Below are 26,138 nucleotides of genomic sequence, written 5' to 3' on the forward strand. Positions count from 1 at the left end.
CTTTAAAGCAATTAACGATTCTTGAATAAGTGTCTGGTATATTTTTTTTTTAATAATCAAATGCAGGATGAAGTTCACAACTTTTATAATCAACGATTTTACAATTTTTCTAAGGATATCAAATTGAGACAAAAAAATTAATCAAAACGTATTGCTTCGCAACATTTTTTATTAATTTTTCTGTCTCAATTTGATATCCTTAGAGAAACAGTGTTAGTACCTATAGAAAAAATATTTTTTGTTGAAAAATATTCTATTTTTTGTATTTTGATTTAAAAAAAAATTGTTCGCAACACTTTTGATTAATTTTTTTTTTTCAATTTGATATCCTTAGAGAAACAGTGTTAGTACCTATAGAAAAAATATTTTTTGTTGAAAAATATTCTATTTTTTGTATTTTGATTTAAAAAAAAATTGTTCGCAACACTTTTGATTAATTTTTTTTTTTTCAATTTGATATCCTTGGAAAAACTGTGTTAATGCAGAAATAATGTTTTTTCTATTCAAATTTTTAGCTGAAATCTTTTTTTTTAACAATATTTCTTCATTGAAAATTCAAAATATAACAATTTGTTAACAAAAAATATTGTTTTCTGTTAAAAAAAAAAAATTATTTATTGATAAAAATAATAATGTGATTATAAAAATAATTATCGTTGGATCATAAATGTTATAAAATTCACCCACGTGGGTTGACAATGGTCAGGAAAATCAGGAAAATGCTAGGAGATTTTATCAAAAGTACTGAAAAAAAATGAAATTTCTAGAATTAGAACCAAAATTGAGGTACATAAATACATTTATTTGCAAAAATTATTTAAATTTTACAGAAATTAATTAAAACTTTGAAAAAATTAGTCTGGAATTTTAACTTAATTCTTTAAAGGTATACTTGAATTTTAAAAAATTTAATAAGAAATTGTCAATTAATTGAAATTGGTAATTAAAAATTAATCGTAAGAAAATTGCAATACAAAATCCTTTCAAATTCAATTATTTCCAAAAATTTCAATTTAAAAATCCTTGAAATTCAATTATTATTTATAAAAATTAGAATTATAAATCTTAATTGTAATTCAATTATTTAAATAAAAAAAATTCAATTATAAATTCTTTGAAATTCATTTATTTATAAAAATTTCAATAATCAAAATCAATTCAAATTCAATTTAAAAACATTTTATTCAGAACCTTCTGAAATTCAATTATTTGTAAAAATTTTATTTTAAAACCATTTCAAATTAAATTATTTAAAGAAATTTCAATTTAAAATCCATCAAAATTCATCTATTTTTAAAGATTTTAATTGAAAACTTTTTCAAATTCAATTAATTAATTTTTTAAGAATAATTAAATTGTATTAGTAAATAATTTGATTAAATTAAAAATAATTGAATTCTTGGAGAAAACTTTATTAAATTTTTTGAAAATTGAATTTTTTCGAAGAATGTTATTAAAATTCTTGAAAATAATTAAATTTCTTAGAATAATTTTAGTAACATTTTTGAAAATAATTGAATTTTTTTGGCCAATTTCATTATAATTCTAGAAAATAATAAATAATAAATTTTTAACGATTTTAATTGAAAACTTCTTCAAATTCAATTATTTCCGAAAATTTCAATTTAAAATTCTTTGAAATTTAATTATTATTTTTTATAAAAATTAGAATTGTAAACCTTTTGTAATTCAATTATTTATAAAAACAATTTAATTATAAATTCATTGAAATTCAGTAATTTATAAAAATTTAAATAATTTTGAAAATCAATTCGAATTCAATTTAAAAAATTTTAATTCAAAACCTTCTAAAATTCAATTATTTATAAAAGTTGCCACTTTAATCTTTTTAAAATTCAATTATTTAAAGATACTTGAATTTAAAAAAAATCACTAAAATTAGAATTGAATAATAATTATTTGAAATTATTTAAATTATACCAAATAATAATTACTAATATTTAATAAATAATTTAAATTGAATTAAAAATAAATAAATTTATTAGAGAAGTTCGTTAGAAATTGAAAAAAATGGAAGTTTTAAAGAATTTTAATTTAATAATTGGATAATTGAATTTTACAAAGAGAGATATAATCAAATTTGTTTTAATTAACGTAAAAAGCAGCATTTAAGGGTATAATTTGCATCTAAAATAATTTAATTTCTAAATTTTCTGTTAATTATTTAATTTTAAGAATATTTGAATTCAAAATTTTTTTTAAAAAATTGAAGTTTCGAAAAAATTTATTTAAAATTCTAAAAAATTACGTTGGAAATATATTCCAGTTCTATTTTTTAATGGTAATTGGGTTTTTGTATAAATAAGTAATTGGGAAATTGGGAAATAATTGAATTTTTAAAAAATTCTATTATTATTCTATCATTTTCTATCATTTTTTCTATCATTTCTATTATTCTATTATTAAGATTAATTGAATATTTCAAGAATTTTATTAAAATTTTTATAAATAATCGTGTAAAGTTCGCTGAAATCTAGTTATTTTTTTAAATAGTTAGACGCCCCTAAAAACAAATTTTTGCTTCCATAAAATTATTTTTCTTAATAAATCAACTTCTCTTGATTTTTTTATACATTAAAGAAATGTATTTAATTCAAATAAACGATTACTTGTCTATTATTTATCAAATAAGTATTTTCTTGTATCAAATAATTTTTATTTCAGTAAATTAAATTGCATTTGCTTCAAATACTGAAATTATTAGTTGAATTAAAATTTAATTGACTTAAATAAAAATTATTTGATTCAATTAAATATTTAGTTGATAATAGATAAGTAATCGTTGAAATTAGTCGAAAATAGAAGTCAGACATTTTAAAAGAAGCGAATTTAATTTTTCAGGCGCCTTAATTCATTTCGTACTATGAGTAAAACATTTCTTTATTTTTAATAATTCACTCTGTTTACTTCATTTAAGGCAATCTCTTGCATATTTAATATTTTCAGAGAGTCGCGGTTTCTTTTGATAATTTGCGACTAAAAGAAGGCGAAATTTGAGGTTCTTTTGCATAATTTTCTTTATTCGAATAATTCTCTCTTCAATTAAAGAAAGCCAAATGCGATGAGTAACTCTTGATGATAAAAAAACTTCCAATTTATCTCTTAATTAATATGAGCTTCTCGGAATTTATTAATGGTACAAGATTTAGCCAATGCATTTTTATACTTGGAAATGGATATTTTCTCTCTCTCTTATTTGCGATTTATATAAAATTCATTATTTCGTGTAATTAAATTCATGTTTGTTATTTGTTATACAAATGGAAATCTAGATGGAAATGTAATTGAAATGTTTCTGATTTCAGAGGCTGTCAATAATGTCGCCGATCGACTCTTGGGTCCATTTAATATTGAAATGTTGGTGCGGCCGATAAATTTGAAAATTTCCGAGGCTATAATGAATTTTCAGGAGAATAGTCACGAGGTTTCGCAAAAAGTATTTGCTGGCTGTGGACGTCCCCAATTGGGGCGACGCAGAAGACGGAGTAAAGACATTGATTTGGAGCCATTGAATTATGATGAAAATTTAATGTCGGAAGATCGTTCCTCAACGGCGGTGATGCTTGATAAATTGGTGAAGGAGATCAAACAGAAAATCAGAGATTCGAAACAGTTTTGGGTTTATTTACCGTATCAGCTGTGCAATGATGGTCTGGTGGTTCCTCCCAGTAATACGAAGGAATGTTGGAATGGCACACATGTAGATAAGTGAGTATTTTCTCAATTTTTTTCCTTCCTTTAGATAAATAAAATCTGAAAATTCCCTCAAAAGGAACAATAGAACAAAATTTTCATATAAAATTTTTTCTGAATAATATTTGTTTTGAATATCTAAAATCTAAAAATTCAAAAGGAACAATTGAACCAAATTTTCATTTAACTATAGAAGAAGAAAAATTTTACTGAATAATTATTAGAATAAAATTATAATCTCTCTATTATTTAATAATCATTATATTCAGAATATCTGCGTTCGAAATTGAAATTTAGTTGATTTTGTTTGTTTTTTTATTTCCTAATATTTTTTTATTTCTCTATTATTGTTATGCAATCAAAGTTTTTTTTTAAATAGTTGAACTGAAATATATTTTTTTATGTCTTGTTTTAAATTAAAAATTTTTGTTTAAACATTATTAGATTAAAAAATTATTCCTACAAACTTCATATCACTTTTGTTCTAATTAGTTTTAATTTTTACTGATTCAGATTTATAGAATAAATTTAGTGATGCTATTTTTGTAAAAAAATATTGTGATCATAGGTGAATTTTTTCGAAACATTTTTGATTTAAAAAGTTATAATGTTCGTAACTTCTATAATTTTGATTCTAAAATAATTTAATTCCTGTATAGAATATTAAAAAAAGTTTGAAAATAATCTAATTCTTTCAAAGAATTTTAACTACAATTCTATTGAAAATAATTAAATTCAACAAGTTTTATCAAACATTTTTGAAAACAATTGAATTCTTTATAAAGAATTTTACTAAAATTTTGAAAAATACATAATTGAATTCTTTGGAGAAATTTTCTTCAAATTTGTTTAAAAATAATTGTATTTCTGCAAAGAATTTTGTTGTTTATAAAAATATTTGAATTCTGGCGAAGAATTTTATTAAAATTTTAGGAAATAATTAAATTCTTTTCTGAAATTCTTTTTGAGAAATTTTATAAAAATTTGAGTGTAAATAATTGAATTCCGGCGAACTATTTTTTTTTATAAAACTACAAAATTGAATTTTTGGAAGGTTTCTTATTAAAATTGTTGAAAATAATTAAAACGTTTTAAAAAATTAATTTAAATTTTTTTGAAAAAAATAATTTTTTTTTAAAATAATTTTAATTGAAAAGTTTTAAAGTAATTTAATTTCACAAAGAATTTCTTCAAATTTTTAAAATAATCGTTTCTGTTAATAATTGTAGTTGAAAATTTGATTTTTTAAATTTATAAAAAAATTTTATAGAAAATAATTGAATTCTTCTCAGGATTTTATTATAATTTTTTTAAATTTAATTTACCTATTCTAAAAATTTTATTAATATTTTGAAAATAATTAAATTCTTTTGATGAATACTTCAAGTTTTTGGCAAAAATTGCACTTTTTGAAACATTTCTGAAATTTTTAGAATGTAATCGATTTTTTTAATCCTAATTTCAATTAATAATTTTATTAAAATTATTCATAAAAAAATTTTAATCTTTTAAGTAATTTCTTTATAGTTTTTGTAAAAATTTTAATTCTTTTGAAGAATTTCTTAAATTTTTTGAAAATAATTGAATTCTTGAAAAGAATTTGATTAAATTAAAAATCATTGAATTCTTGGGGAGAATTTTGTTAAATTTTTTTATAATTGAATTTTTTGAATAATTTTTTTAAAATTTGTTATTATAATTGAATTCTTGAGAAAAATTTTATTAAATTTTTTTAAAATAATTAAATTGTATTAAATAATTTGATTAAATTAAAAATAATTGAATTCTTGGTGAGAATTTTTATTAAATTATTTGAAAATTGAATTTTTTCGATGAATTTTATTCAAATTTTTGAAAATAATTGGATTTTTGAGAAGAATTTTATTCAAATTTTTAAAAATAATTGGATTCTTGAGAAGAATTTTTTTAAAATTTTTGAAAATAATTGAATTCTTGAGAAGAATTTTATTAAATTAAAAGTAATTGAATTCTTGTGGAGAATTTAATTAAATTTTTTGAAAATTGAATTCTGTATAATTGAATAATTTTGAATAATAATTTTGAATAATTGAATTCTTGGGGAGAATTTAATTAAATTTTTTGAAAATTGAATTTTTTCGAAGAATTTTATTAAAATTCTAGAAAATAATAAACAATTTCCAATAATAATTTAGCTAGTGGATTTTTAGAAATTAAAAATTTTAATTTATTCAAAAATTGAAGTTTAATATTGAAAAATAAAAAATTTTGTCATTTGCATAATAATAATAAATTCAATACCACGTTTCGTGCTCTCTCACGCGTAACATTCGCCAGTATTATATTAATACTCAATTAAATATATGTTTTTGATTAAATAAAACTTCAGTTGAATATGAAAATGTTAAAATTCCTTTTCGTCAAGAATTTTTGAATTGATTTCACGTTTGGAATGTGTTTATTATTTTTTTTTCTAAATTATAACTGTTATTTCTTTTTTTAGATACATATATCCAGTGTCTTCGGATGGTGAGACGCAAACCTTAAATCCAGAAGTGAGAGAAGGTGGTCCCAGGCCCGCAATAGTTAGAGAACAACTATTTCAACTAACGACCATTACGAATAGGCTACGCTCTGCCTACAATGGTCACGACGTTGATTGGATCGATACAGGTAATTTGCATTGCAGATTGAATTGATCTTGTCTTGATTTCTGTCCTGGTTTCAACTATCAACAATGAAACAATCCTCTAAACAGCCATTAATTATCAGATTCCTGCGAGACTATATTTTTTCAAACATTTTTTTTTTTTAACGGGGAAATTTAATATTCAATTACTGAAGAAATATTTTATGGTGAAAAAAGAACACTTTACATTTTTCGTAGACTTTCTACAGTTGATTCTGTAGAACGAATGCTTTTGTAAAGAAAAATAATTTTTCTAATTGGGGAAATTTTTTTTTGCAGAAGAATCGTGGTATGGATCCGGAAGTGGTTCTGGAGACAATGCCGAGGAAGATCCAATAACAGATGACGAGGACGGTTTCAGAGAGGAAGGTTCGGGCTATGATCAGGAGCCAGTTCCCGAAGTTCCGAAGAATAATTTACCTCCCATGGTTCATAAGGATATCACACCTCGAGTGGATATTGAACCGAAGACGCCGAGTGTCAACAAAACATCGTCCGTTGACAGTGGTGCGCCGAGGCAGAAGATGTCGCTATCGAGGGCATTGGCGACGTATCTTTTCCCAATAGCTGTTATGTGGTTTGGCGGTTGTCTTACCGAGTGGCTGTGATTTTGTGGATTTTAAATTCACATAATATTGTGTAAATATATATTTTTTTTTATTTCGAACTATTTCGTTTCGATCTGATCGAGAAAGCGGACCGTGTACTCAGTTGATTAAAAGTGAATCGACAAAAGTGAACTCGTCGAAATTGAAGTGCCAGTGAATAATCCTTTTTTTTCGCGGGGGGAAAAACGACAAGAGCTGGCTCAACAAATTTGTGAAGCGCTTCAATATTATATATACTCGATTTCCAAAGTAAAAAAACTTGAGACGATAATAATGGTACTCCGTTGATTCTCGTGAAAATCGTTAACTTTATCTGACGAAACTGAGTATACGAAAAGCAAAAAAAAACGGGACTGAATATTTATTAAGCGTTCGTTGTGTATTGTATAGTTCTTGAAGCGACGCTTGCTGGAGAAAAAGGAAATCGAGAGATAGAAACTTTCTCGTCAAACTGCGACAATAATGCACAATTTAAAAAAAATAGACAAAAAAAAATTCTAATGCATTGACAGAATTTCGAGTTTGTTTCTAATCGATTTCAAATTTGTAAATAAATTTCGAAGGAGAACTACGAATCGTTCCCGAAATCTTTGGAAGTATTTTAAATTTTTTAAATAATAAATAAATTTGAAAAGTACTGAAATTTCGAAAAACGATTACAGCATCAAATGCGGTAGATTCCCTCAAATAGTAGATAGTTTTATTTAATCGACTCGTAAATTATTCTTCAAAAGTATTTTTAATTTGCTGTTTTTAATTTTAATAAAATCCGACGATTTTCCAAAAAAAGAAAATCCAGTGATTCAAAAACAAGAAAAGAAAAAGTCCAGTGAATTTTAGAAAAAGTAATATATAGTATATATAAGAATCATTCGTAACTCTCCTTCTTTAGTCTTTAGCTATTAGATTTGGTATTTTATTAAAAAGATAAATAAATAAATAAATAAAGCGTCAGTGTGGCGTCAGTATGCGGTCGAAAACTGACTCCTGTGATAAAGTCAAATAGTGGTCCTAATTGCGGACTTGACCGTAAAAAATAAAAAAAAAAAAAAAAACTTCCACACCATCTTGACGAAAATAAACTTCGGCATACGATAGATGTCTTACAAATCTAGTGAAATATTAAAATTTAATATTATATATAAATATATAATTATTTGTAATTATATTATAAATATATATATAAAATTAATATAAAAATAATTCGACTACGTTTTAAAATGGTTTTATCAAGAAACGTACATATTTTGATTCACTTTGTGAATCGACATTTATATAATTATAGGATTATCCAATTGAAAACCAAGTCTTTGCCAAACATGTTAGGAAATTAATTTTTCAGAAGCAATAATTATAAACCGAATTTGAATTCTAACTAAAAAAATCTTTTTCAAAAATTTTATTCAAAAATATCAGAGATTTTTTCAAAAATTTGTATTAAAAAAAACGTATTTATTTTATTTTAAGTAATTTAATTAACTTATTTCTTTTAGGCGTTTATATATTGTAATTTTATGTCCTTAGTTTCGAACGTTCAGACTACTTCTTTTAATTTCAATAATATTTGAATTTGAGATAAAAAAGTTGGATAGAATTAAAAAATTTTTACTCTTTATTTTAGTATTTTTTCGAAAAAGAGAAGAATTTGAACGTTCAAAACTTTAGGGATTTTTTTTTACTCTCTAATTCGAAACTTTTTATAAAAATACGGTACAATTTTGTAAATTTCCATTAATTTCTAATATTTCTATTTTAGTTCGTTTTTCAATTATTCATCAGGAAATTAATTGAAATTTCAACATTGTACTTTCTTTCTTTTTGCAAAAAATTGCTTCGAGTCAAAAATTATTTTCGAAAATACAGGGTTTTTAAAAAAATGTTTCTAACAAAATGTCTGCAATGTAATATTTGTACTTGAAAAATGGAAAGTATCGTGCTCCAAGTGTACAGAAATTCATGAACAAATTAGTTTGACAAAAAATAGTATCGAGCGTAATAGAGGTGTTTTTCTTTTGTATTAAATAATTCAGTTAGAAATGTGTAATGTAAAAAGTATAGGTGTTAGGTGTTCCCTTCTAGAATAGACTCGAGCGTTTATTATTTTCTCAACAATTTTTCTTCTTTTCTCTTATCTCTCTCTTTTATTTCTCGATAAATTTCTATTAAAATTTCTATCGATACGATAATATTTTTAAATTTTTTGTTTTTGTTACAATAATGTATAAATATTCTTTACTAAAGTTGATAAATAAATAAATAAAGTTTATTATCTACTATCTTTATCTTTCGTAAAGAATAATCGAAAATAATAATTAACTAAGATATTTAATAAAAAATAAGAGAAAATAAAAATAGAATCAAATAAGAAAATAGAAAACAAATAAGATCGAATAAAAAATAGAAATAATATCGAATAAAGAAATAGAAATAAAAAAGAGAAATAAAATCAAATAGAAAAAAGAAATAAAATCGAACAAAAAAAAATGAAAAAAAATAAGAGACTACGAATGTAAATTGTTGTGAAAATATTAAAACGCCGTCATTAAAAGTGCCCCAGAACACACGAACACATTTGTCTGAAATTAAGAGTGAAACTCGTCGATTTGTCCGAATATGAAATGAGGAGAAAAAAAATTGTACAAACAAAAAAATGATTTTCGTCTGATATCAAAGGAAAATTGTCGATTTCTCAGTATATGCGTGAATGAATGTGTTGATCTAACGATGTTCAAGTACACAATGGATACAACGATCCTTTTGTATATTGACGTTAAACGAACTGACTCGTCGATTTTTATGTTTGTAAAAGCAGAACTGAAAATGCCTTAAACTAAGAAGTCTTTCTCTATTTCTTTTTTTTCGGGGGGGAAATTTCGTTCGATATCCATTGTGCACTTTTTTCCATATTTGTACAACAGGAGTAATTTCAATATTGTCCACTTCTTTTTCTATCGTTACAATACTTTGCCACGATAGCAAAAAAAAAAAAAAAAAAAAAAAAAAAACCGATAACATTCGTCTTGTAACATTTTCGATCTCGATAAAGTTTACAGCTGCCGCAGTTATAGGCCGATTGTATTTGTATTTGTATTTGTATTTGTATTTGTATTACAACAGAGTTTCATAAAGTTAGATTTGGCAGCCAGTCAAATATCATTTTGACCATATTGAATGAACGAAACTGTTTTTCGTGCAAACAAACCTCTTTGTGAATTGCACTTTTAGTATTTAAATGAATTTCGATAAATTTCATACTCGCGAAATTTTCTTTTTTACTTTTATATTGTATATGTACATTTTTCTTGGATATTTGGAACTTTTTACATTTTACTCAATTTTTTTTTATCGATAAGTAGTTTGTCAGTGTTTTGTAAATGTCAAATCTGTTAAGTTCTGAACGTTTATCTTGTGGGATTTGAGAAAAGATTTTTTTTTAATTTTTCCCTTATTAAACGTTCAGAATTTTTGGTAAATTTTATGAAATTTTTCTAAAATTTTGAATGTTCAAAAGTACGAATTTTTTTCTGTTTTAATTTTTTCTAAAATTACTTTTCTGGGAAGAAAAGTAACAAATTTATCTACGATTTAGAATTCATTTTTTAAATACACAACGTAATTTTAATAGAAATATTAATTAAAAGATGTAACAAAAATAGTCGTTTATTTGAACATTCAAAAGTTTAAAAACATTTACAATTGAAAATGAATGAAATAAAATAAAAAATAAATAAATTAACTAATATTAATAAATAAAAAAATTGGAATATTCACGAATTCATGAACTTAAATTACAAATATTTTGATTATGAATCAGATAAAAAAATTAAAATTTTACTAAAAAAATTGCAAACTAGAGAAATAGTCTCAGAATTTTATAGAAAATTTTAGACCCTTTTTTTAAACCTTAAATTCAAGTCTGATGAATCTCTGTTGATATAAAGAAACTGTGTATCCTGTGAATATTTCTGTTACATAAGGAATACCTGATACTGCCTGTACATTGTGATAAAAAAATGGGAAACTTGTATAAAAAAAACAAAAAAAAATTGTGTAATGCGTTGTTCCATTCCACTTGCGTGATACGTGGAGACATTGAAGAAATTGTTTAAAAAGTCATTCGAGTTGCGTGAGGAAAGAGTGTAGTGAACTTTTTCTTTGAGAGAGAAAAAAGTTGTATATGTAATTTCTTTCTGAAAAAAATAACAAATGTGTGCCATATTTTGTGGCTATTGTTATAAAAAAAAGAAAAATTGAATTCATGCCATGTTATGTTAGTCGAACAGTGAATTTTTTTTTCTTTTATTACTCTGAATAAGGAAGAAAGTCGTGAATATTTAAGGAGCGATATTTTCCTTATTTGTCTCTAATTTTTTTTTTTTTTTCTATAGAAACCTTGTAAATGTTTCAGAGGAACAACAAATTCCGTGCTTTTTCTATAATGTAGTAGCGATATCAAATTTTATTTAATGATTCAACTTATTGAATAAATTTCAATATTTAAATATTTTCCTGGTGTATTTTATTTATTGTGGAGTATTATTTATTATACTATTAATTTACTATAAATTTATTATAATTCATATTAGAAATGTTTATCATTTCTGAATTATTTTGAACAATTTTTTTTTAATGTAAGAAAAGTAGTAAAAAGTATTACAACAGTTTTTTTACTCCTTTGTTTCTACTTCTTTATTTTATCACTTGAATATTTTATTTTACTATATAAATATTTATTTATTCAAATATTTAATTTCGTAAAAAGCAAAATTTAAATTTTCTAACATTTTCCGCTATACCGACAGTGGGTACCAATCTTAATTATCGACCACAGTTGAGAGGTGGCGACAAGGCGGGAAAACGCGGAACTACAATGAGAGAAGGCAGACTTCCAACTCCACTTCCAAACAATTATCCCATTTAACATTACAATACCCATTGTTTACAGTAAATATATTCTTAAAAAAACACTTTATCGTTGTAAAGAAAATACAGTGACGTGTGAATTCGTGATAAAAGTGAGTTTAAAAATTGTGGAATTAATGAAAAAAGAAAGAAAGAGATTATTGTGCTAGTTCGTCTATTCCTCGTGGCGCTGTAAAGTGAAAAGATGACGTAGTGCGTGCATTGCATTCGAACAGTAATCATATCTATGGGAAGTGTCTCGGTCTTTTGTATTTTTCGCGTCCTTCATTGAAGAAAAATTCTATCGCTTGGAGAAAAGTGCCGGTTGTGAAAATTGGTTTTTATGTTAAGAAAATCATCATTGACAGTGCATTGATATTCGAAGCCTTCTTGGGTCACGACGCTAGAAAACTTTGGGTGAGGTCTTTTACCGCTCCGGTTTCATATAATGTATTTTCATGCGGATATTTTGAGTGTTTCAAGTGGCCTAGTAGACAAGTCTTAATTTTACCTCGTGCACGTGTTAACTCGACCTTCCGGACAACGTTCTTGTCTTCTTATGTTGAGGTTAACTTTTCTCCCATTTCGAACACATTGCACATTGTCCTAGGAGGAATGTCCTACACAAATTCCAAGATATTGGAACAATTTGAATCCTCGTGCACATCTCTTCTTTTATGAATCACTTGGAAAGCGTGACAAATTACTGGAGAGGGCGTCCGCATTGAATCGATTGCATTCACGAGGTTAAATAAACAAGTAATAGGTTGTAAAGCATTGCAAAGTGCACGTAAACATTGTGATAATCAACGTGAGTTGATAGTTGTGTTGTTGCATCGAATTTATACATTCAAAATATCCGCATTGGTTACTTTTTTTAAAATATTGTGTTTTATCAAATCAGAAATTGAATACTTTGATTTCTTGATCCTTTTTGCCATAGAGGAATGATGGGAATTTCATCATAAAAAAATGAGTCATGGGAATGAAATGATAGTCGTGTAAAACATTCCGGATTTAAACTATAGATTTCTGATTGACCTCGGAAACTTGTACATTAACGACATCAAAGGGCTATTGTTACTTTGCCTTTAGATTTTTGACATGAAAAAAAAAGTTGAAGTATTTCAAGCGTTTACATTAAAGTAATTAGAGAACTTTTCTTCTTCCAATATGATAGTAATTATGGTAACGTATAATTATACCGAACAATTGAAATTCATTTACTGAATATAATTCTAAAGAACATTGTAAATAATTCAAACACATTTTTCCTCAAAAAAAAAACAAGTTGTGATAATATTGTGAAACGAAAATTATGTAGTTATTTTTATTTTTATTGCACTTCTCGAAAAGAGATAAAATTTGTTACACGGAATTTTAATATTTGGATTTAATTACAGTTTAAATTGCAAACTGAATTTTTCTTGTGAAGATGCTTGAGGAAATTTACATTTAAAGGGAAATTTCTATTTTTAATTAGTAGATAAAAGAAATTATTTCAAATTCTAATTTATGAAAGGAGTAGTAAAATATGAATTTTAGATTGAGAAAAGATATTATCAAAGAATTGCTCCTCGTGTAATGTCAATGTTGCTTGGAGAAAAAAACGAGTTCAATTCTTTTTTTGCAGATAAAAAAAGTAAATTATACAAATTGCACTTGATTGTTACTATCAGTATTTACATATATGTTAATTGAAAAATTATTCTCAACAATTAGAGTTTAGAGGTTAATTAGTGTAAAAAGTTGATTATACAGAAAGTTGAGTTTTAAATAGAAACTCGTGTTCGAGTTCACGAATTGTAACTTTTTGTTTGGAAACAGAATCAAACAGATAGCCGTCTGATCATAGATTTTTGTTGAATCAACACACCTCCATTGAGTTTACAGAAGTTCGTTTGAATAAATTATTATTATACATAATTTTGAAACAATTTCTTCCCCATTCGAGTTTATTTAAAAAATAAATTTCTGCACATTGCGATTTTTTAAAAAAAAAATATCAGAAACTATTGAAACGAAGTAGAGTGTTTTAATTGTTATTATCGGAGGAAGTTGAGTGGGCAGACAGTGTTATTGAGCGTAATGAATTGAATTTGAAAGGATTATGTTAGAAACAGTATTAAAAATTAGAGGGCCAAATCGCACAGGTTGAATGTCCTATTCTCGCGTTAAAAGCATCTCTACCTTTCGGGAACCGGTTGGATGAAATCCATGGGAAAATGGTCGGGCATCGTGAGATCCTTTAAAAGGAATCTCACGGGCATAAATATTTTCTCAGGCTCGCGCACAAAACTAACCCCCTTAATCTTCAAAGTGCAACTTTTCTCCAATTCTAAGTGTAAAATTGCAAATTTACTTATATATACTTATATACTTATTTAAAAAGGACATAAATTTTAATCACCAACATCGTAAACAAAATAACCTTCTCAACTCTGTCTCACTTATACTTTCTCAATTTGCATTAGTCAAACTCTTGACAAGTGGAAATGAAATTTTTCATACATTAAATAACAATCGATCATAAATATCAAGTATTTTAGTATAACGACAATGAAAAAACGAAATTGCATGAATATTTATGTAGGGGAATCATAATCATAATTTATCTGATTTATTGTTTGTTGGAATTTATAATTTATGTTTATTATTTCAATTATAATTATTCAATTATAATATTCAATTATAAATGAAGTTTAAAACTGAGGAACTTAAAAATAATTGATGTTTAATTAATTGGGATAAAAATAAATTTGTATAAATTTTTATTAAACATAAACGGTATTTATATATATTTAATTAATTATTAAAAATAATGGATTTATGAAAGAATTTTATTTAAAAACAATTTAAAAAATTGAAATTGAAATTTTATTAACATTCATAATAAGTATTTAATTTTTTTAAAAATAACTAATAAAATTCTTTATTAGAATTCAATTTTAAAAATAAATTCTTCTTCAAAATTCAATTATTTTCAAAAATTTTAATAAAATTCTTGTCAAAATTTCAATTATCTTTAAAAATAATAAAATTTTTCTCCAAAATTCAATAATGTTCAAAATTTTTTTTAAATTCTCGTCAAAATTTCAATTATTGTCATAAATAATAAAATTCTCTAAAATCCAATTATTTTCAAAAATTTTAATAAAATTCTTGTCCAATTATCTTTATAAATAATATAATTCTTCTGCGAAAATCAATTACTTTCAAAAAGTTTCCTTACTCCAATTGTTTTCAATATTTACCATTTTAATGCAATTTTCCAAAAGAATTCAATTATTTAAACAATTTTTTATATAAAATTCTAGGCAAACAGTTAATTATTTTTATAAATATAATAAATATTTTACAGGAATTCAATTATTTACAAAATTTTTTTATAAATTTCTTCGCAATAATTCATTTATTTTCATAATAATAAAATTTGTTATAGGGATTCAATTATTTTCATAGATAATAAAACTCATTACAGAATTTCAATTATTTTTCTCGAAAAATGTAATTATTTTTAAATTTTATTAAAATTCGTTGAGAAAATTCTTTATGAGAATTCAATTTAAAGAAACATTTAATTATTCAATAAATTACCTATTTATTTTTTTATTTAATTAAATTCTCGTAGATTTTTCTAATAAAAATTGAATTAAAAAATGAATTTCAGTTAAAATTTTAGATAATAATTAAAAATATTAAAAGCATTAAAGCATGCATTTTTAGAAATAAGTGCATTTTGAAAAGGTATCAAATTAAAATCTTTAAAACTTTGAATTTTTCATACTTTTAATTAACAATTTATAAAAAATATTTTATAAATATCTTTTTAAAAAATTTGTAAATATTTATTTACAAATCTTTCATAATTTTCTTCCCAGTAATTCAACTATTTTCGTAAATAATACAATTTTTTATATTGCTTTCAAGAATAATAACATTTTTTTTACGAATTCAATTATTTTCATAAATAGTAAAACTCATCCCAGAAATTATTATTCAATTATTTAAAAATTCGTTGATAAAATTCTTTATCAGAATTGAATTTTAATAAACATTCAATTATTCAATAAATTATTTATTTTTGTATTTAATTGAATTCTCGTAGAATTTTCTAATAAAAATTGATTTAAAAATGAATTTCGTAAAATTGAATTGTGAACATATGGATTTGAAAATTCTCTAGATACTTTTGCAAAAATTATTAAAAATAATTGATAATATTGTTAATTTATTTCTTTCCAAGAATTTTAATAAAAATTTTTTAATTAATTACATTTTTTGAAGAATTTACTTAAAAATTATATTAAAAATAATTGAAATCCTGTAAAGAATATTATTATTTATATGAAAAGAATTGAATTCTTGCAACGAATTTTATTACATTTATTTTAAATAATTGAAATCCTGAGAGAATTTAATATATATTTAATTATTAAAAATAATTGTTTTAGAGAAAAATTTTAGTTAAAAACTCAAAAAAAAAAAATAATTGAATTTCGGACAAGTTACAAATAATTGCAATTTTTAGAAATAATTGAATTTGAATAAGGTTTCAAATTAAAATCTTTGAAAATTTGAATTTTTCATACTTTTAACTAACAATTTTGTAGAATTAATTTTTTTTGAGCAAATTTAATTGAATTTTTTTTTTGAAATTATTTCAAGTTTTTACTTAAAGAATTAAAGAATTAAAGAATTAAATTAAATTAAAAAAATTTTTTTAATTAAATTCAATTAAATTAAATTTGGTTAAAATTGAATTGTAAACAAATGGATTTGAAAATTCTCAAAGAACTTTTTTAAAAATTATTAAAAATAATTCCTTTAAAGAATAAGTTTAGTTAAAAATTCTAAAAAATAATAATTAAATTAAAATGATAAAAATAATTTTTAAGAAGTTACAGTAACAATATTTTTAATATAGGTAATTATAAAATAATGATTTTATCACTTGGTCATCTTTAATTATTATAAAACAGGAAAAAATCGATCACTCCGAGTGAAAGACTCGGAGCAATCGATTTCTTCATGTTTTATAATAATGTTCTTTTAAATTATTGAATTTAAAAAGATTTAAATTGAAAATCTTAATTCCTAGGGAAAAATAATGATTAAATATTTATTTTAAAAAGAAGTTACTGATATTTTCGGATAATTAATTTAATTTAATTTATTTGAGTCAATTAAATGGTATTTGCTTCAAAGACTGAATTTATTGGTTCAAATTCAATTTATTTGATTCAAGTAAATATTTATTTGACAATAGACAAGTATACAGTTATTTAAATCAAATAAATTTTTTGTTTCGCAGTGTATTACAAAAGTATGAAAAAATCTTTAAAATTAGTCATGTCAACTTCCTTCTTAAATGATTTTTAAGGTATAATCCAGCATCCGATTCTAGTATTTAATTATTTTTCCAACTGTATTCGTCTTTCAGTGAATCTTTTGAAACTTTGATATAATACATCGCAATTCATCAGTTCTTCAGAATTTATTCTTTTTTTTTCATTTGTATGCTTTTGATTTCACCTCACGACTTTGGCTATATATATAGTTTTGCTCCTTGAAGAGGAAGCTTTGTTATATAAAAAGAAGAAACACGATGAGAAGCGGTAATTTTATTTTCTGTTAATGAGTGCAACACAATGGAAAATAGGATAGAATGTCCGATAACGAATAAAAGTCTCAGATAAAAGCGTGTCTATTAAGAGGATAATGAAATTTGAGCTTTCAAGTTATATGTATGTAGTACGTCACTTAGGTTTTCAAGTTTCAGAACAGTTTGAAACTCGCTATTGAAACCTTACTCGCGGAGAAGATAGGAAACCGCAATCCGACCATTCTTCTAATATACATATATATAGAAAGATCCATATTGAAGAAGCATGCTTGAAACTTATCTAAATTACACGCTGTTTACTTCAATTAGACTTTAAATAAAGGAGTTTAATTAAATTGATTTTCAGGACGGCTGATTTTGGATTCCATAAAATACCAATCTTTATTGTGAACGGAAGTAAGGGGAAGAAGAAGACTTTCTAAGGAACTTCAGGGAATTTGCTCTTCGTAAGGATTCAAGGTAACTTTTTCTCTTATAATTAATATTCCAGGGAAAACCTGCAAATGTAAGGGAATTTTATAAACCTTGAAAAAGCCTGGAAAAGTCAGGGAATTTTTATCGAAAACCTGGAAAATTCTTGTTTTCTAAAGTTATTGTTATAATTAAAATCTTTGAAAATTGGAATTTTTCATACTTTTAACTAACAATTCTGTAGAATTAATTTTTTCTTGAAAAAGTTTAATTGAATTTTTTTTTAAATTCTTTTTTTATTTTCTAAATATTTAAATGATGAATTTCCGAATAATCGAAATTTTGTGAAGTTGAATTGTAAACAAATGAATTTGAAAATTTTCAAAAAACTTTTTCAAAAATTAATAAAAATAATTTTTTTAAAGAAGAATTATAGTTAAAAATTCTAGAAATTTAATTTTACTTAAATATTTCAAAATTAATTAAATTTTAAAGGAGTTGCGTTTACAATTTTCATAAGTAGATGTTTTAGTTAAAAACACTAAGACAAATTGAATTTTCGAGCAATTACAAATTATTGCAGAAATTCAATTATTTTCAAAAGTAGTAAAATTCCTCTCAGAAATTCAATTATTTTCAAAAATTTAAATAAAATTCTTGGAAAAATTTTAATTATTTTCAAAAACTTTCCACAATTCAATGATTTTTAATATCTACTACTTTAATAAAAATTCCTAAAAGAATTTAATTAGTTGAAAAATATTTTAATAAAATTCTACGCAAACATTTTATTATTTTCATAAATAATATTTTTTACAGGGATTCAATTATTATTTTCATAAAAAATGAAATTCATCGCAGAATTTAAATTATATTTAATACAATTTTCATTAAATTTCTCGAAAAATGAAATTATTCTTAAAAATTTTGTATTAAAATTTATTAAAGAAATTCAATTATTTTAAAAACCTTTGCCTATATTTTCAATACATTTTTACTTAAATTTTTTCAACATTTTTTCAAAATATTTTCAAAAATTTTTAATGAAATTGTTTATAACAATTCAATTTCTTTCAAACTAATTTTAATAAATTTTGGAAAAATTCAATTATTTTCAATGTCAACTATTTCAATAAAATTTCACAAATGAATCCAATTATTTAAAAAGAAATTTTAATGAAATTTGTCTCAAGAATTCAATTATTTTCAAAAGTAATATAATTCTTCACAAAACTTCAATTTAGTTAAAAAATTTACAAAATTTCAATTATCCTTATGAATAATAAAATTTTTCTCCGAAATTCAATTATTTTCCAAAATTTTAATAAAATTCTCATCAAAATTTCAATTATTTTTATAAATAATAAAATTCTCCGAAATTCAATTATTTTAAAAAATTTTAATAAAATTCTTGTCAAAATTTCAATTATCTTTATAAAGAATAAAATTTCTCTCCGACATTCAATTATTTTCAAAAATTTTAATAAAATTCTTGTCAGAATTTCAATTATTTCTAATACAATTTTCATTAAATTTTTCGAAAAATGAAATTATTTTCAAAAATTTGTCTAAAATTTGTCAAGAGAATTCAATGATTTAAAAATTTGTTGATTAAATTCTTTGTGAAAATTCAATTTTAAGAAACATTCAATTATTTAATAAAATATTTATTTCCGTATTTAAATAATTGAATTCTCCTGGAATTTTTTAATAAAAATGAATTTAAAAATGGATTTCACTTAAAATTTTAAATTATAATTGAATATTGAAAGCATTATAGCGTAGATTTTTAGAAATAATTCAATTTTCAAAAGATTTCAATTTAAAATCTTTGAATATTCGAACTTTTCATACTTTTAATTAAGAATTTTGTCGAATTATTTTTTTTCAAAAAGTTTAATGGAATGTTTTTTTTTAATTATTTCAAGTTTTTAATTTCTAATATATGTAATTGAAGAATATCAAAATAATCGAAATTTCGTAAAATTAAGTTTTAAAAAAGGGATTTAAAAATTCACAAAAAACTTTTTCAAAAATTGTTTTAAAGAAGGATTTTAGTTGAAAATTCTAGAAATGAATAATCGAAATAACGAAAATAATTTTTGAAGAAGTTACAGTAAGAAAGTAGCAAGATTTAATTATTATAAAACATGAAGATCGATCGATATCTTCATGTTTTTTTAATAATATTCTTATATTATTGAATTTAACATTTTTTAAAATCTTAACTTCTATGAAAAAATAATAATGATTAAATATTTATTTAAAAATATAGTTCTTTATAGAGTCAGGAAGAAAATAAAAATTTTGTCTGGAAATCAGGGAATTATTTAATTTGGTAAAATATAAATGTATTTTAAAATCCTGGAAAAATTTCGTTTTTTAACCTGGAAAAGTCAGGAAAAGTCAGGAAATTTGAAAAGAGCAAAAGCGTGACAACCCTGTATTCAATTTTTAATTTTTGCCACAAATTTTACGTTTTTAATATTTTATTTTTATGTTTAAGTACTTAATTTTTGTGCAGTCGTGTTTGCAACTTTTTATTTGGGTCAAGATTTGAACCAAGAGTTATAATTTGGTTTAATTAAATTTTTCTTTTATTGTATAACAGGAAGTATACGTTTAAAGCCGGAAAAGAAGTTTTGTTCCCTTTATATACAAAACTTTTGGGTACTAAGATACTACAATGCTAATTCAGTGAAGCGAACTATATAAGTTTATTATTTATAACTAAAGTTCGTCATGATATATATATTTGAAAGGGGAATATTGTTAACCAATAGATATAAATTTCTTGAATTGAATCTGAGATTCAATTATAATCGGATTTATGAATCTTTTTATCAAGATAAACTTTATCTAGAGTTTGAGAAATCGAAACCACAAAACTGCCGCGCAATACTGATATGACTATACTTCCCAAACATAATAAAAGAAAAATGTTTTCAACTGGTTAAAAGCAATCAACAGCTCAACTACTAAAGTGGTCAATCGGTCAAAGTTATTCTCCCGAGAGTTTCAAAACTTGCCAAACAGATTACTTTTTTAAACCTTCTTCGAATTTGATAAAGATCGGGAAAATTGTTTAAGTAGAATAATAGATGTATTAAAAAGGAAAACATTTACTGAAGATTTCTATCTTTATTTATTTTTTTTTAGGGTTTCCCTTATCGTGTGACCCAGTTTATTTTTATTTATAAAGAAGGAGAAAAAAAAGTTTCAGTTTTGTCATTTTTAGGATAAAAAATGTGAATATTTTTCTTCTTCGTAGTATCGAATTCAGGAAGTAGAATTTTTTTTTCCTTTTTAATGAGATTTTTTTAGAGAATAACTGAAAAGTCATGCGACGATAAATTTGACCTTTTTTTCCTCATGAGAAATGATGCGGTGGTTTGAGACTCTAGTTATGCATATATATAGCACATTGAAATAATCCAACTTTGTTGAGCTAGGGTTGATTTTCTGTATGTCCGTTTCCTCTGCCCTCACTTTTAACACAATTAGTAACATCACACGACACACCACTTACGTTTACCTAACGATGTTTGACCCAAAAAGGGGTTGAATTTCAGCGAAATTCCCTAGAAATTTTATCACGAAAGTAGGAAACTGTTTAAATTATTCAGCTCGTGAAAATTTATTTCTCTGAAGCATACTTCGGTTTTGATGTATTTTAAAAAGAGGTCTTTTTTTCGCCAAGCACTAAGTAAGTTCATTGCTATTCAATTTGAAAGTTAACGAGGCACTGAATATTCTCTGCAAATAAAAAATAAAAGGAAAAGAAAGAAGGAAAAAGATGTCATTGTGTAAATTTATTTGTTAGTTTGTTATTGTTTTGAATTTGCTGTTTTTTTTTCTTTGCGTAAATTTCGCCTCTTTTGAAGTGGCCAATAAGCTCTCCGGATATTACTTGGCGTTACCAACACAAATGTAACGGTCTTCCTCCCACAACTTCCGTGACAATTTTTTATGGTTGCAAAGATCACTCAGGTGTGATAGGAAGAAAAAAAGGAGTTTGTCATAATCGTAAAGGAAGATATTGTTTGTTAAATAGCTTAATAAAATTTAACGATTTATTTTACAGAGAACTATTATGACTATGATTATTTATTGTTATTCATTGTTAACTGTGTGACTATTGTTATTTTAAATTTTATATTTTTGTTTTTAATTTCCAAACAAAAGTGCATTCAGAGTGACAGGTAGAAAAATATTATGTTCAAAATTTTTTAAAAAATTCTGGACAAACAATTATATATTTAAAAATAAAAAAATTCTTCTCCGAAAATCAATTATTTTCAAAAATTGGACATTTATTGCTCTGGAAATTTCAAAAATTGAATTTTGGCAATTGTGCAAGGTTTAGGAGTCAGGGTTGTCACGCAACCTGGAAATGTTAGGGGAATTTTATAAGCCTTGAAAAATCCTGGAAAAGTCAGGAAATTATGATCGAAATTCAATTAGTTAAAAAAAATTTTTAATAAATTCTACGCAAATATTTCATTATTTTTTCATAAATAATAAAAATTTTACAAGTATTCAATTACTTACAAAATTATTTTCATCAATTATTGTTCAATTATTTACAAATATAATAAAATTCTTTACAGGAATTCAATTATTTTCATAAATAATAAAACTCAATTTTTCTCCAAAATTTAATTATTTTCAAAAATTTTATTAAAATTTTTGGCAGATTTTCAATTATTTTTAATACAATTTTCAATTAAATTTCTCGAAAAATGAAATTATTCATAAAAATTGTATTAAAATTTATTAAAGAAATTCAAATATTTTAAAAACCTTTGCCTATATTTTCAATACATTTTCAATTAAATTTCTTCAAAGAATTAAATTATTTTCAAAAATTTTATAGAAATTCTTTGTAACAATTCAATTTCTTTAAAAATAATTGTAATAAATTTTCGTCAAAATTCAATTATTTTTAATGTCAACTATTTCAATAAAATTTCACAAATGAATCCAATTATTTAAAAAGAAATTTTAATAAAATTCGTTTCAAGAATTCAATTATTTTCAAAAGTAATAAAATTCTTCTCAAAAATTCAATTACGTTCAATAATTTACTAAAATTCTTGTCAAAATTTAAATTATTTTTTTAAATTCTTCTCAGAAATTCAATTATTTTCAAAACTTTTAATAAAATTCTTGGCAGAATTTCAATTATTTTTAATACAATTTTCATTAAATTTCTCGAAAAATGAAATAATTCTTAAAAATTTTATTAAAATTTGTCAAGAGAATTAAATTATTTAAAAATTTGTTCATTAAATTCTTTATGAAAATTTAATTTTAAGAAACATTCAATTATTTAATAAAATATTTATTTTTGCATTTAAATAATTTAATTCTTGTAAATTTTTCAAATAAATGTTGATTTAGAAATGAATTTCAAATTAAAATCTTTGAAAATTTGACCTTTTTATACTTTTAATTAAGAATTCTGTAGAATTAATTTTTCTGAAAAAGTTTAATGGAATTTTTTGTAATTATTTCAAGTTTTTAATTTCTAATATATTTAATTGAAGAATGTGAGAATAATCGAAATTTCGTAAAATTAAATTGTAAAAAAAAGGATTTGTAAATTCTCAAAGAACTTTTTCAAAAATTATTTTTAAAAAATTGACTTAAAGAAGAATTTTAGTTGAAAATTCTAGAAATGAATTTTCAATAATTGGATATTTATGGATTTTGAAAATTTCAAAAATTGAATTTTGGCAATAGTGCAAGGTTTATTAATAATAATATAATTGAAAAATTAGAGAAGGATTTTAGCTAAAATTTTTAGAAAATAATTCTGTCAGGAAGTAAGAAATTAAATTTTTCGTCAATCCTGATTTAATTTTATTAGATTTAAGTTCGCTGTGCAAAATTTAATTTAATAAACTTTTCTCCATACCAATTATCGTCGTGATTCATTAACTGAATTAAGGAGAGATTAAAAAATTTGAAATTTAATTATCCTCCAAAGTAAATCAATATTTTAACAGGTATTTTAAATTTTATGGAAAATCGAATAAGAATATAATTCATTTGAACTTTGATAATTTTTGGTATATTAATTTTTCAGTGAATTAGAGTCTGTAAATTTAATTTCGATCATAATTGTTTCTTTCTTTTATTTAATGCGCCTATAGAGAAGTGATATAATTTGTGCTGGAGAAGGAAAGAAAGAAAGAAAGAAAGAGGCTTTTTTCAATTATATTAAAGAATAGAATATTATTATAATTTATTTTACATATATTAACATTCTTTTAAAGATTTTCTTATTTCGAGTTGCTTCTTTTTCCTTCTATTTTCTTATTATTATTTTTTATTGAGCAAGTCCTTGAGGAATAAGAAAAGAAATATGCAGAAAATTCTAGAATATATCTGCGATTCAATCGATTTACAAAAGAAAATGCGAACCAAAGATAACACGTGTGCTCATCCAATCTGCCTTAGTATGTCGATTTCATTTTTATATACCATTCTGAGTTTAAACGTAGTTCTTCTACTTTCCTCTTTTTATCCAACTGAGCTTCGCCTCTTATCCTATTGATATGATTAGGACATCATTATATCTCTAAGAGCTTTCATGAGAGTTTATTATCCATTTCAGTATATATCCTGGATTATTTTTCTATATTCTATCAGATTCTATTTAACTTTTATTATTGCAGGTAGAGACAATTATTAGTTTTATTTTTGATATTATTTTTCTTATTATTATTGTGTTTATTTTCGCACTCGAAGAAAATTTTTTGCATTTTTTAATACGAGCTTATTTGTTGTTTTGTTAGACTTCTTCAAACTTGTATATTCTCTCTCCTCTGAAAACACTCTATGTTATTAGTTAATTAAAAATTTGAAATTTTTTTCATTTATTATCGAATATCACCTCAAATTAATTTTACGATGCTAAAGAAGAAAATCAAGAACAATTTTTAAAATATCCACGTGGCAGCTAAAGGAAAAAGAAAAAGGAGAAGAAATTAATCAAAACTCGTTTTGAAATATATTAAAAATTTTTGACACTATATTCGAATATTGGATTTTCCATTTTTTATCGTACATTTTTTCAACAGCGCACTTGTGAAATATATTAAAGGGCTTTTTTCTCTTTTTCACGTTTCAACTAAAAATGACGCGCGACAGTCTATAAAGTTCGTTTATAGCCAAGTAAAAAGGTGTGTAATAGAACGAACTTATAGGAAGACTTGTCGAGTCTCGCACACTCTTATATTGTGCGAAAGTAATTTTACACAATAACTCGAGTTTTCTAGTGAGGAAGCAGTATATTGAGTTTGATTTTCTTTAAAGTAACTTTCAAAACATTTATTTCTGCTTTTAATTAAGTTTTTCTATCTCTGTGGCTCTATACGACGAGAGAGAGAGAGAGAGAGAGAGAGAGAGAGAGAGAGAGAGAGAGAGAGAAAGAGAGAGAGAGAGAGAGAGAAAGATAAAACTCGTTTCTATAGGAACAATAAATTAATTAACCAACTAAAGTCAATTACAATCAAAAATTTCAACTTCAGTCGGTCTATTAATTATTGATCAACAAAAAGTGAGGGTAAAATTTAAATATACAATTTTCTCCCTCATTAAATAAGTATGAAATTCAATAAAAATTGTGAAATAGATTATTTTAAATAAGAATTTCAATATTAAACATTATTTTACATGATATTGGGACGTTTAAATGAAGGAAATATTCTTTTTACATAATATTGCAGGCTTAGCACTCATCTACTATTTGGGTACTTTTTTAAATTTCAACCACCAAAAGCTATTATTTCTGTTTTTTTTTAGAATTTCCACTACTTTAATTTCGCTAATACTAGAAATCAAAAAACTATTCTCAAAAATTATCAAATTCTTTAAAACGATTCTATTATTTTCAAAAAATATTCGAAATTCAATTATTTTTAATAACTAGTATTTTCATAAAATTTCGCAAAAGAATTCAATTATTTAATCTATTTATTATATTTCGATAAAAATAATTATTTAAAAAAATGTTTATAAAATTCTTATGAAGAATGCAATTATTTTCAAAAATAACAAAATTTTTCACGGAAATTCAATTCTTTTTAAACATTTTAATAAAATTTTTCACAATAATTATTGAATTATTTTCATAAATAATAAAATTCTTCTTAAGAATTCAATTATTTTTAAAAATTTTAATAAAATTCTTAGCAACTAT

At 23.2% G+C, this 26,138-nt stretch overlaps 2 protein-coding genes across 5 annotated transcripts in view; both read left to right on the forward strand.

Moving 5' to 3' along the window:
• Positions 1 to 8,130, forward strand: part of LOC122509913 (glypican-6) — a 191,001-nt gene extending 182,871 nt beyond the window's left edge. For both annotated transcript variants that reach the window (XM_043624238.1, XM_043624239.1), the window contains exons 6-8: positions 3,327 to 3,729; positions 6,197 to 6,366; positions 6,662 to 8,130. In XM_043624238.1, coding sequence (XP_043480173.1) covers positions 3,327 to 3,729; positions 6,197 to 6,366; positions 6,662 to 6,990 — 902 coding nt within the window. In that variant the 3' untranslated portion in view covers positions 6,991 to 8,130. The remainder of the gene's footprint in view (positions 1 to 3,326; positions 3,730 to 6,196; positions 6,367 to 6,661) is intronic.
• A 3,720-nt stretch (positions 8,131 to 11,850) lies between these two features.
• Positions 11,851 to 26,138, forward strand: part of LOC122509895 (beta-arrestin-1) — a 91,523-nt gene continuing 77,235 nt past the window's right edge. For 2 of the 3 annotated variants that reach the window (XM_043624204.1, XM_043624205.1), the window contains exons 1-2: positions 11,852 to 12,309; positions 17,865 to 17,977. The gene's annotated coding sequence lies outside the window, so the exon portion shown is untranslated. Of the gene's footprint in view, positions 12,310 to 17,864; positions 17,978 to 26,138 lie in introns of all 3 variants that reach the window. The other variant, XM_043624203.1, reaches the window with a different exon arrangement.

The sequence above is a fragment of the Leptopilina heterotoma genome, unplaced genomic scaffold, assembly GCF_015476425.1.
Source record: "Leptopilina heterotoma isolate Lh14 unplaced genomic scaffold, ASM1547642v1 Lhet_64, whole genome shotgun sequence".
Taxonomy (NCBI): Eukaryota; Metazoa; Arthropoda; class Insecta; order Hymenoptera; family Figitidae; genus Leptopilina; species Leptopilina heterotoma.